Genomic DNA, 12874 nt, shown 5'->3' with positions numbered 1-12874 from the left:
ATTCCTGGCCAATTATAGGTTTTGCTCAGATGTAACTTTGGCTTTCTCTACCCCCACCGTCCCAATATTATATTAAGTACCCAGCATTGTTGGGCTTATTATAGAAGATTCTCTGCCTCCATTTGCATTTTGGGGTAGATTGCAATCATTTGGTCCAATTCTTCATTATTCTCTATATCCATACTCCTTACCACATAACCTTGCAGTGCTCTCCCACTGTGGGCTGGTGACCTGCTCAGTCTCTTGACCACAGGCTCAGGCGTATGATTTTCTTTGGCCAATAGGATGTGAAAATGTGATGCAAGCAGAGGCTTTAAATGGACTTGCACCTTAAGACTTGCTCTTCTGCTAGGAGAAGAGTGACAGACAGATGGCACCAGCACATGCCCCAGCCAAGCCCACTCTAGACTTAAATCCTGCAGATGTGTGACAAATAAATGTTATTTTCGGACGCTACTGAGGTTAGGTTGTATGGTTGTTTGTTACACAGTAAAAGGTAACTGATACAGATGTCATTTGATCCATGCTCCTCTTGTCTACCAGAGTCATATTTCTAAAATGGAACTCCAATTATCCTAAAATTACTTTGTTTCAGACACTTCAGTGACTTCCTCTTATGGGCTGAATGGGGCCTCCCCCCAAATTCATATGTTGAAGTCCTAACCCTTAGTACCTCAGAAAGTGGACTTATTTGGAAATAGGGTCATGTAAAATATAATTAGTTGAGTTAAAATGAGGTTATAGTAGAGTAGAGTGGGCCTCTAATCTAATATGACTATGTCCTTATAAAAAAGGGACATTTGGAGACAAACACATTCATAGAGAGAACGCCATGTGAACATGAAGGGTTGAAATTAAGATGACGTGTCTATAAGTTAAAGAACACCGAAGATAGCTCAAAAACCACCAGAAGCTAAGAGAGAGGAATAGAATAGATTCTCCCTCACAGCCCTTCAGAAGGAACTAATCCTGCTGACATCTTGATCTTAGACTTCTACATTTCTCATACGATACATTTCTGTTGGTTAAGACACTCCCCATTACCTTTAGGACAAAGTCTAAACACTCCTTCGCAAGGTATGGAAGTCCTTTCATAAGCTGGTCTCTGGCTCTATCTGTGGTTTCATCCCTCACTGTTGCCTTATCCCATTCACTAGCCACACGGAACTAGTTACAGTGCTTTGATCAATTGCTTCAGAGATTTTTGTCCATCCTCAACTTTGGCTTCAAATGCTCTTCATGCTACCTTCCCACCCACTAGATCCCACATGATTACCTAATTGACTTCTATTTGTACTTCAAGCTTCAGATCGGACATCGTCTCGGGAAACTTTCTCTTCACCTTCCCAATCCTAACTAAAGAGGATGCCCTAATGAATGCTCCCCAAACATCCTATACAGATATTCCTATCACAGTCTGTATCACACTGTGGATAATTAATTGTTCATTCCACATCCTTATCCTCATCAACAGACTTGATAATGAACCTCTTAAAGACAAGGTCATAGCCTATGTCCTTTTCTCCCTAGTATCTAGCATAGTGCTTGGCACAGAGGGGCTGTGCAGCACGTTTGTGTAAGCAATCTATGAGGGTTCATGTCCAAATATCCAAACACATGCGTTTTTGGCATATGGGAGATACATTCCGCTAGTGCGACAACTGGCAGCTGAGTTTACTTAGAAGTGAAAGCACCCAATTAAAGACCAAACATTGCTTCCTTATTTTTCTTCATTTCCTTCTCTCTATATAACTACCCAATCTCACATGCTTTATAATGCTTTTAGATGTAAGTGACTGTGAATTATTACCGACTGTGGACCTTTCATCTTCAAGACTGACAGTCTATGTTCCACATTTCTCAGGAGGGAGAGACTATTATAACTATATTTTTGCTTACCAAGAGAATTTTAATGGTTATCCTGGAGGAAAAAAAAAATCTATAAATATCCAACCCATAATGAAGCCTTAAGCTTACTTTCTTCCTTCACTAATGAAATTCTTTCCGAGTGCATTGGCAGAATTGCAACATAACCATTACACTGTGAAAAGAGACAAAGCCTGTAGTGAATTTTTTCTTTTACCTGTTTAGTCCTCATTTTGGAATCCGACGACAGATTGTTGTAGGTATAATGTGCCTGCGTGACTCCACAGAAGAGAACAGCAACTATTCCTGAAATTCAAAAAGCATACCGGTCAAAACCAATTTCCTTTCCCATCTAAGCCAAAGGGTAGGGCCACAACAGCTAGAAGAAGAGGGACTTGGTGTCAGTGAATTAAAACTGCTAATAATTACCATAATTATCAGCCTCCATAATTAAGAGGATCCTGTATTGGGGTATACCTTGCTGCTTGTTTTAAACACGGGTCCTACAGGATTAACCCCAAGAAAAGTATTAAGAAGTACATTCTTCCTGAGGATAAATGATTCTTTGGTCACGAGTTAAGAAAGTTATACTTGGGGAAACATGAACAAAAGACTACGTGGTCAACTCCGGGCTTCTCATAGCCAGCGCCAACTGCTTTTTTTTTTGCATTTTATCCTAAATGCTGGCATATTCGCTCAAACATTTGCTTTTCACTGGGTACCCTGAGGAACCTGAAGAGGTTCCTGTCATACATAATTTAGTATTGAAAACCATGAGTCACAAACTTAAGAAATCTATAAGGGTTTTGTTGCCCCTGCCAACGCCTCTCCTTGCCAAGCATGAGAGAAAGGTCCTTGTTGGCCCCATGCCTCCCTGACAAAGCTGGGTGTTCTATTTTCTGCTGCTGAAGAATCTAGTGCGTACATCCAACGCACACGCTCCTTGCAGGTAAGCTGGTCTGTTCTTGTGTGCTTCCCACCCACAGTGGGCCCTCAGCCGCTTCTAGGCTGGCTGCAGGATTGATTTCTTTTTTTAAAGATTTTATTTATTTATTTATTTATTTATTTATTTATTTATTTATTTATTTATTTGACAGAGAGAGAGAGAGAGAGAGAGAGAGAGAGAGCACAAGTAGGCAGAGCTGCAGGCAGAGGGAGAGGGAGAAGCAGGTTCTCCGCGGAACAGGGAGCCCGATGCGGGACTCCATCCCAGGACCCTGGGATCATGACCTGAGCCAAAGGCAGACACTTAATGACTGAGCCACCCAGGTGCCCCTGCAGGATTGATTTCTTAAGCCATCAGTATACCCAGCTTTAAATGCGACATGAAGCCATACATACACTAGGCGTTCCCGGGGGGTAGAAGAGTAGCAACCATGAGACAAATGTTGTTATTTGTCTCTGGGCTGTTATTCTCTGTTATCACCCCTGAGCTGGGGTAGGGAAGTGGTGAGCATGGCATTTTACTTTGGATTAAAGATTCTATTAATTATGGGAAATTGAGCATAGAGGAGGGCTTGGGGAAAAACACAAGATGTAAGTATTCCTCAAGTCAGACCAAGGGAATCAAATTGAATTTTAAGCAGCAGAATCTTTCCAACTAAAAACACTCATAAATTAAATGCTGATGATTCTTAAGAGTATAGAGATATGTGAACTGAATACTGACATCGCAAATGAATCCACAGTAAAGAATTTTAAGAACCAAGCATTTTTTTTTTTTTTTTTTTGGTATTTAGACTGTATGCTTCTATTTATATGTTGGTTATTACTTGGATTGGCTTTGGATAAAGTATTGCTAAGACATATTTACCTAATACAAGTGCATAGACATTTACATTACTTATTTCCTTTTAATATGCTTCAAAGTTTTAGGCAAAAGAATAAAAATGACTAGGAAATTTTACCAAGAAATATACATGCAGTAAGCAGTCTATAGATTTTTGGGTAACTTTTCCGTTTCTTAGCCTCTCTTCAGAAATTCTAAGAAAAGGATGCTTATAAAATATTATATATTACTCTTCACAAAAATTCTATTAAAAAACAACCAATACCAGGGAAACTTATAGGGTACTGAAGCACTTTAAGTACTTTGAGGCACTAGGAAGATTGCCATGCATGTTGTTTTGTTATCAAATATTTTTCTTTCCTTATTTAAAAATATAATTTACCTATCTCTGCTGATTCTATCGTCTGTTGGAGATTTTTCTGGGTGAGGTTTAGCTGACCCTCCCACTGATGTGGAAACGTTTTGATTGTATATTGATTTGCAGAGAAGTGATGAATAAAAAGGGTGGGAGAGTGTGTGGGTAGTGCATAAATGTATTCTGAGAACAAGAAGTGGTAACGAAGAAGTGTTATAAAGGATAGGGAGGAGATTTAAGACTGGCTGAACACCTATGGTGGGCCAAGAATGCACCGTTGTGGTTTTTTTTTTTTTTAATGTCATCTTATTTATTGCATTGATTTATTATTTCACAATAGGCTTAGCACTATTAACCAGCTCTTCCTACTGTCTTCCCCTTCTCAGTAACAGCATTTCCATTCTTCTTGCTGCTCAGGCTAAAATTCTGGATCACCATTTACTTTTCCTCTCTCTGTAGATCAGTGATTTTGTTGGCTTGACCTTTGAAACTTACCTGAACCCAGCCACTTCTCAATGCTGCTTCCCCTAACACATTTTCCAAGCCACCATCATTGTTTTTTGCCTAGATTACAGATTCCTGATTGGTCCCCTTGTCTCCCCTGTTAGGCTCCCGCAGTCTAGCTTCCATCCAGCCATAGTGATTCTTTTAAGACAATTGAGACCATGTGAGATCATGTCAGTTCTCTTCCCTAAACTTTGTAATAGGTCCCCATGAATAAAAGGCCCTGTAGGATCTAGTCCAGCCCCCTTCTTCCCTTCCCACAGTTCTCTAAGCTCATCTCCTACTATACTCACCCCTTGCTGTACACTATATCCTTGCTAAGCACATTCCACTGCAGGGCCCTTGAGTTTCTGGTTCCTACTGTTGGGAAAGCTCTTCAGATATCCACATGACTCCCTCCTTTCCTTAAGATATTACACTATCAGGGGTGCCTGGGTGGCTCAGTCGTTAAGCGTCTGCCTTCGGCTCAGGTCATGATCCCAGGGTCCTGGGATTGAGCCCCGCATCAGGCTCCCTGCTCCGCGGGAAGCCTGCTTCTCCCTCTCCCACTCCCCCTGCTTGTGTTCCCTCTCTCACTGTGTCTCTCTCTGTCAAATAAATAAATAAAATTAAAAAAAAAAAAAGATATTACACTATCAGATAGGTCTTCTGTATGCATTCTATAAAAATGATCCCTCCCATCATTCTCTCCTTGCCTATCTTGCTTTGTTCCTTTTAATATTATTTACTGCCACCTAACATTTTATAAATTCCTGTGTTTATTTTCTGCCTTCTAGAATGGCAAAGGAAAGCTCATTGAATGCAGGGGGATTCACTGGTCTCTAACCCTTTGAGCAATGCCAGGCACATGGTAGGCATTCAGTGAGTATTTGTTGAATAAATTAATGCATATTCCTATTCCTATGTAACATGTAAGAAACAAAAGTAATTTACTTAAGGTCACCTTGAAAGGGGCAGAGCTGAGATTCAAAATTTCACAAACTTCCTGTGCTTTACTGCCTGTATCAGACCATCTGTGAATGTTTTAAGGTAATCTTAAACCATCTAAAAAATATCATTTCTGATGTCCCAGGCAAATCGAGATAAGATGATGAAGATTACATATCCGGAGGGGCTGGTATCTTGTTTGAGGATATATTCCCTAGTAGTTCCATTGGTTTTCGTTTCCTTGCCTTCATTAGAACACTAACAGGCAATGTTTCTGCTAATACTTTTTTTTTTTTTTTAGTTCTGTGTACAGATACGTTACACAAACAAACAATGAAAAGTGTGCCTATATGACCAGAAGCTTGGTGCTGTAATTAAAATAAAACAACTGAGTTGATCTAACCTTGAGTATTAGCCTACAAAATCATAATTCTATACCTTAGTAATTAATTAACTCACACAAATTACTGTAGTTAGTATGACTTTTACAAGCCAAAACATATTTTGAAAATGTTTCATCTAAATACACCTATAAATTCTCTGCCATCTAAGCGGATTCAGAGTTGAGAGTTTTCTCTCTTACAAGAGTGGATTTTAGTTGTCACTGTATTTTTGCATCCCTATGCCGGCCAGCACTAGCTGTACTACTGTTATGTAGGGCCCTAGACAACTCTCTCACATGCTCTGTATCTCAGATTCTCGTACAAGGGGGTACCATTTGGTGCAAGTCAGCAAACTAGCGTCTTGGCTCCAAACCCACCTTCTTGTGCTCTCCCTGTGATCCTGGAGCTGGGGCTCTGCAGACCACATCTTCCTTCCCCAGATCCTGGAGAGCTCTGCGGATATGGGCCCCAGAAGGAGGCTAGGAGGGGAGAAAAGGCCTTGCTGTCTTCTTGCTTGCCTGCGGCTCCTGTCAGTGGCATCTCACAGTGGTTTTTCACCATAGCTTTCATGTTGCTTCCAGCCCCATGGGCCCCCTCAGAGAAAGCAACAATAGCCAGCCAATGACCTCACAGGTCTGGGTCCCAGCTCAGCAGTTTCCTCTTAGGAACTTCTAGATTCTCTTCCATTTGCTCCTCCTGTCCCAAGGGTTTACACTTGCTTCCTGCAATTACTACCTGGATAGCCTCAGTGCCCCCTTTGTACTTTTTCAGCTCTCTACCACCTATACACCCCATCTCCTGCATTAAACTCTGGGCTTAGCCAGCCGGTTTCTCTTTTCCTGACTGAATCCTGACCAGTACTCTCTTGTGGGTCCCTTCTCATCCTAAACGTTGATCGTTCTCAGAAACCATTGAAGGTTTGTCATCTGGTAATAAAATCCATTTGCTCTGCACCCTCCTGTTATAACTGGACAATGGAGGATGCCAATGGCAGCTGAGATGCTGTGCCAAGCCCCCAAAGACTGGACTCAGTCTCCTTTCAATCCTACTTATAGTTAGAATTGGCATTTTAAAAAAGTGTGAATTTGAGCCACTAGATTGGAACAAAAGACTTGGGGGAAGGAAGTAAGTTAGGCCAAGAACTATTAAAGAGGCATGGGTTGCACCTGGACATGTGTCTTCTGATTCCCAATCACATGATCTTTCCAAAATACGAGCACTATCCTACAATGGAGTGGCTGCCTTGAAGTGTGAGAAGTTCCCTATCATTTGAAATGCTTGGGTTGAATGATTGTCTGCCAGAGCTGCTGTGGGAAAAAAAAATTTCATAAAGGAAGCGTTTGAATATCCTCCAGTTCCCTGGGTCTGTCATTTTCCTATATACTATTTTATTAGTTTACTAGGATTAACACCTCAATTTAGCCTTTTTTTTTTTTTTAAGGACGAGGAACTAATGCTGGTTCCAAATGAAACCTTTAGACATTTTGAGTAGAGGCAGCCCAACTTTCTCAAAAGGTAAAGACTAGATAAACTTTCAGACTTTCAAATATCCTGTTAGACAGACAACTCTTCTAAAATAAAATTTTAAAACACAACATTACCATACCTTCTAATCACAAAAACTTAATTTCTTCAAGTGACCTATGAGGTTTAAAGATAAACTCAGGAAGTCTCCTCTGTGTAGAAAGAAGATGTTTCTAAATCTTTAGACCATAAACCTTCAGGTCAAACGACACTGAATGCAGTGAATTCTGATGTCACTGTCCAAGCGACAGATGCAGCTCACCTCAGAGGAACCCACTTCCTTTCTTCTCTCTCTTGCTGTTTCTCACCTCTCTGTTTGGCTTGTCCTTATCACTTCCAGGCTGTGCTTAACTTACAGCATATCCTACTGTCCTTCCCCTACATCAGAAGCTTCTTGACCCCACCTGAAAGTTCAGCTATGGCCCAAGAATCTGGATTAAGCAAGAGAGATTTCAAAACTCTACCTAATGCCTCCGGAATGTTAATGTACATTGGAATCACCTGGGAATCTTGTTAAAATGCAGATTCTGCTTCAGTAGGTTTGGAGTGGAGCCCATGATTCTGCATTTTATAGTACCAGGGATGTCCGTGCACTGGTCCTAGCATCACACTTTGAGAAGCAAATCTCCGACCAACACTTTGGTATTAAGTATCATTTCACCTTTGCTATGGCTTGACTTTGACCTTGCATGGTCCAAAATGTCTTTTGCTAACTATAAAAAAATTTTTTAAATTTTATTTCTGTGTTTTAGTCTCTATTTTTTCTTTCTGTAACTTTCCAGAATTGACATGATTCCATGAAGTAATTTCAGTTTCATGGGACAATTATCTATCAAGGACATTTGAAGAGTTTAAATTTTTTTCTTTATATTAGAATTATTTATTTTTAATCCCAGCACTACTAGAATGTGAAAGAAATTATTTGCAAGGAATAAAATTGATAATATATTTTGCTATCAAACAGTTTAATAATTTTCCCCCTCAAAAAAAAAAAAAGCAATAAATCACATTCTTCAATCACAATGCTATAAAATTGGAAATTAACAAAAAAAGCATATCAACAAAAATGTAACCATTAGGGGTTTTTAACTGTATTCTTCTAGATGAAATTGGAGTTGAAGATGAAATCAAATTTGAAATTTTAGCTTATGTAGAAATAAATAACAGTAAGTATAGAGTACATTTCTTATCAAAGCCAGTGAGATTAAACCAGATTATTCAGAGGGAAGTTTATAGTCTTGCATGCATTCCATTAGGAAAAAAAATAAAAGAATTGGACTATTTTACCTCAAGAAGCTAGACAAGAGACATAACAATGGACCCAAAGAAAGTAGAATTAAAAACCTAATAAAAGAAAAATGAAAACAAAATAGTCAAAGAGAAAATATAAAAACTAGACTTGGTCAGTAAATTTAAGAATTGTAAAGTAACAGTGTGGTTTATGCCTCTCAGGGCCTGGGGTCTGTCAGGTCTCCACCCTTCCCAGGCTGCCGTTCTCTGGTCATGGCTGCAGGCAGAAAAGTGGTGACGTTGGTCAATGGCTTCACCCATTTAAGAGTCAATTTTCTCATTTGGATAGCACCCGATCTGTCCTATAGGTCTGTTCTGAGCAATGTCATGGATATTAACATGCTTCATAAACTAAACATAAGTACATCCTAGATTTTACTATAATTACCAGAAGTAGATGAAAGGAAGAAGACATGAAAAGAAGAAGTGACTTAGAGAAGCTCATTCTATGGGTAGACACAACAATACTTCCTGTTTAATACATTGCTGGGGGAAGAAGTACAAAGAATCTAGTACATGTCTTGCATATTCTATACCCTTAATCATTATTTTTTGCCTTATCTTCCACAGTTACTCCTGTGTCAAGGAAAAACAAATGAAAATGTGCTCCTTAGTCCTAGTAATCCAAACTTAGACAATTCTCAGTAATACTACAGTTAAGGTACTAGTTTTTTGCAAGTTACCTTGGGTATCTGCTATCATCTACTCAAATTCTATTTATCTATGGAGGTCATTCAGTGAGCAAAGCACAGTTTATGGCTATGGGGGACACAAGGATGAATAAACCTGGTCTTAGACCTCAGGCAGCTTTATATCTCCTCATAGAGACAACACGTACACAAAGACATCCCATAGCAGGTATAATGTAGTAGGTGACAAGAAAACAGAAATCCTGAGAGAGTGTGATTTCTTTTGGGCTGGGGAAGGTGTAAGAGAAATGGGGAAATTTTTTCTAAAAGATGCAGAGGCATTTGGGCCTTGAAAGATGAGAAGAGTTGGAGAAGAGTTGGGCCTTGAAAGATGAGAAGAGTCAGGAGCAAGGAAGTGTGAGTGAAGGGAGAGAGGCAGGAGACTGTGGGGCATGTGTGAGAAACATGCAGTTTATCTGCACACTTTGGGTTTTAATCAAGTATAGGTTAGGACATAAATACAAATAGAATTAATTGATTAATTACATTTTTCTGAATAAAAAACTTAATAAAAGAAACAATTATCACAGTGTATTAATTGTCAAACTACTGTAAGCACAAAAGCATTTATCTTACATGTTTTATTAGTCCTTTTATAAAAATTAGAAATATGAAACATCCAGTATGTACGTCCTATGCAGGCAAACATTGTTACATTTTCCTTCCCAACAAAAGTAAACACTGATCATTCTCTTTCCATCTCTGCTGCAAAAACAAGCAATCACTAAATCCAACTGCTACAGTTGCATGTCTAAGATCTTGGATTCAAGTTCTATTTATGGGGTCCTGTGGCAATGATGGATGGAATCAAGTACATACATCTGAGTCCACAGAGAGCGGAACATGCTCACAAATATCTGAGATCTGAAATAACAAGGAGCTCTGAAAGAAATCAAGAAGTGGCCTAGAAAAAATAATACTACTTTTTGACTCATGTGTATTGCCTTTCGCTGTTTGCACAGTGAGACTTCAGTGGTGTACAAGATCCCGAAAGGGCTGGCTGCAGGGACTCATTTATGAAATTTTAAACAAGAACTAGAACCAATATTTTATGACACTAGCTAAAAGAGCTGTTTGAGAAACCACAAAGAAGTACACAGTTAAATTCAAATTAATTGGCAAGCAAAGAAATTTAGGAAACAGCATGAGGAGGTCCATAATTCTTTGGGAAAAATAATGATTCTGCTGGCAAGTTCATTCTTTCCACAGACATCAATTTTCATAGGACAATTAACACCTTATGGCTAACAGAGTGCCATGTACACTGTTCTCCTTGATTCCCATTTCTGGACCCTTTCAGAGAGCATTAGTACTAATAATACTGTATATGTATATATATATATGCATACATATAAACATAAGCTTACATGATCAAGGTTCAGTGTGTGGTTGTAAATTATATAAGGAAAAATTTATTACATTGGACATCAAGAGGCCTGGGATCTATCTGGTCACAGTTCATCCACTTGGTTGACTTGTGCAATTTAAATTCGTTGCCTGGTCCCTTGTTTTCTTCTCAATGAATTAAAGAAGATGGTCTGCATTAGTATTCATCAAGTTGGAATATACAAGAAAACCCACTGAAAGATGGAAGAAAATAGAAAAACATCGGTTTTTAATTAGAATTTTTGTGTGTTTTCAAGTATGTAAGTACTTTTGTGGGCAAAAATTACACTTGTGTGCAGATAGGTGTATGATAAGGCTATTTTATTTTATTTATTTTTTTGCCAATAAGGGTCAAGAAACCCTGGTAAACACTGCTCTAGATGATCTCTAAGCACTTTTCAATCTTAAATGTCTGCGATCTGAGTGGCTCAGTTTTTACATTTGCTTCAAGGTCTGCATATATGGAATTGAAGAATTACATGGGGTCCCTCAGCTTCACGTTGATCTCCTGCCAGCTAGATTACCAGGAGTCTCCCTCTTGACCTAGATCTCCTCAAGCACTGGGTCTACGCCCTGCCTCTTTGTATTGCCCCCAACTCCCATAACAGTGCCGACAGGCATCAGGCGCTTGGAAATGCAGGTTGGTCAAAAGAATGAATCTCTATTTCAAAAAATATTCATCTGCTGTGAAAAGAGAATGCAAGAGAAATTAGTTTTTGATCCTCACATACAAATAGATGTTTATCTGGATTTATTAGTGGCAGGGTCCATTTTCTTCTAATATTTAAATTTTCTTATTCAAGAGTATTGTCACCTACAGTCTCTGTTACTGATAACATTATTCAGTAGTTGTTTTTTCATTAAAAGTTGATGAAGCCTTCAGATACAGAAGCTGAAAAATAAACGTCTGTCATAAGGAGCATGATTTTCTTTGACATTAAGTGCAGACTTGAGGGGTTTCTAAGACTGAAGAATATTGCATTTTTGGACAGGATATATTGATTATATTATCAGAACACAGAAAGAGAGTGAGAGAGAGAAAAAAATGTGTTTTGCTCTCAAATGGTACTCTGTGGGGTTTTAAAGTTGATGGGTTATTTTTCCATGCCACGTTTTTATTTATTTTTGATCTAGTAAAAAGAGACATTTCTGACAGGTTTCCTACCACCACCGCTGAACGTGAACCTGGAACTGAGAAGTCCAAGATTTAAAGAAATGGAAAACTCCTTCAGGGAATGTGAAAGATTCCAAGTTTCCAAAGAGTACAATTACTGGTTCACCATATTTGGCAATGCCACAGTTGGCAGATTAATCATGAGTCTGTGGAATATAAGAACATCAATATAGAAAACAGCACGAATCTATGTTCTTATTTCTGGTTTCTCCAGTGCAGTGTGGGCATGCATTTAAGAGTTACTTCCTGTCTATGTTGCAAGGTTTATAAATTTCCATTTAAAACAAAAATCTCGTTCAAAATACAGCAGTGGGTATTTATGCAAATTAAATTGGGGTCTGGAGAAGAAGAAAAAACACTTTTTCATTTATATCCCTGCTATTCCATCTCAAGCCTTGGTGTTCACCAAGCTTACCAACTTCTTTCAGTTTTCATTTCCTTGGAGTCAGCTAACACATTTATATCCGTCACCTAAATGTCTAACGAACAACCTCACCCAAGGTGTCCATGTCCAATTGCCCATCATACCCTTCCATGTAGTTTCCACATTTGCATAGAATCTAGAAGACTTTTGAATGAAATAATTTTTGTGTCTTCCTTTCTATTGCATGTATTCACTCATGTATACCCCCCATTTTGGTGGAATGAACCATTGATCAAGCTGATATAGGGACCTGGGAATTATACTTGACTGTACTTTCTCCTTCACCTATGTGTTATATATTTGTGCCATCTACCTTCTGACAATCTTCTACATGCCTATGAAGAAAACGGGTTTTTGAGAAAGAAAGAACTTTCTTTCCTTCCTCGTATGCCTCTTGGCACCATGAGGAGACATTAAACAATGACTGAAAACATTTACAGTGAAAAAAGCAGGGGTAAATTTGTCCACTACTCAAGTTACATGTGCAAGGTTGTTTGAATATTGATATGATGAGCTATTCAGTTCAAGAAAGTGCAGGTGTGAGTTAATGAGTTATTATGCGA

General features: G+C 38.8%; 1 protein-coding gene across 5 annotated transcripts in view; it reads right to left on the bottom strand.

Moving 5' to 3' along the window:
• SLC9A9 (solute carrier family 9 member A9) overlaps window positions 1–12874 on the bottom strand; it is a 678420-nt gene that overhangs the window by 284497 nt on the left and 381049 nt on the right. For all 5 annotated transcript variants that reach the window (XM_032408521.1, XM_032408519.1, XM_032408520.1 and 2 more), the window contains one exon: window positions 2084–2172. In XM_032408521.1, coding sequence (XP_032264412.1) covers window positions 2084–2172 — 89 coding nt within the window. The remainder of the gene's footprint in view (window positions 1–2083; window positions 2173–12874) is intronic.

This window comes from Phoca vitulina, unplaced genomic scaffold (genome assembly GCF_004348235.1).
Source record: "Phoca vitulina isolate PV1807 unplaced genomic scaffold, GSC_HSeal_1.0 scaffold10, whole genome shotgun sequence".
NCBI classification, from domain to species: Eukaryota; Metazoa; Chordata; class Mammalia; order Carnivora; family Phocidae; genus Phoca; species Phoca vitulina.
This window is presented reverse-complemented; position numbering and strand designations above follow the sequence as displayed.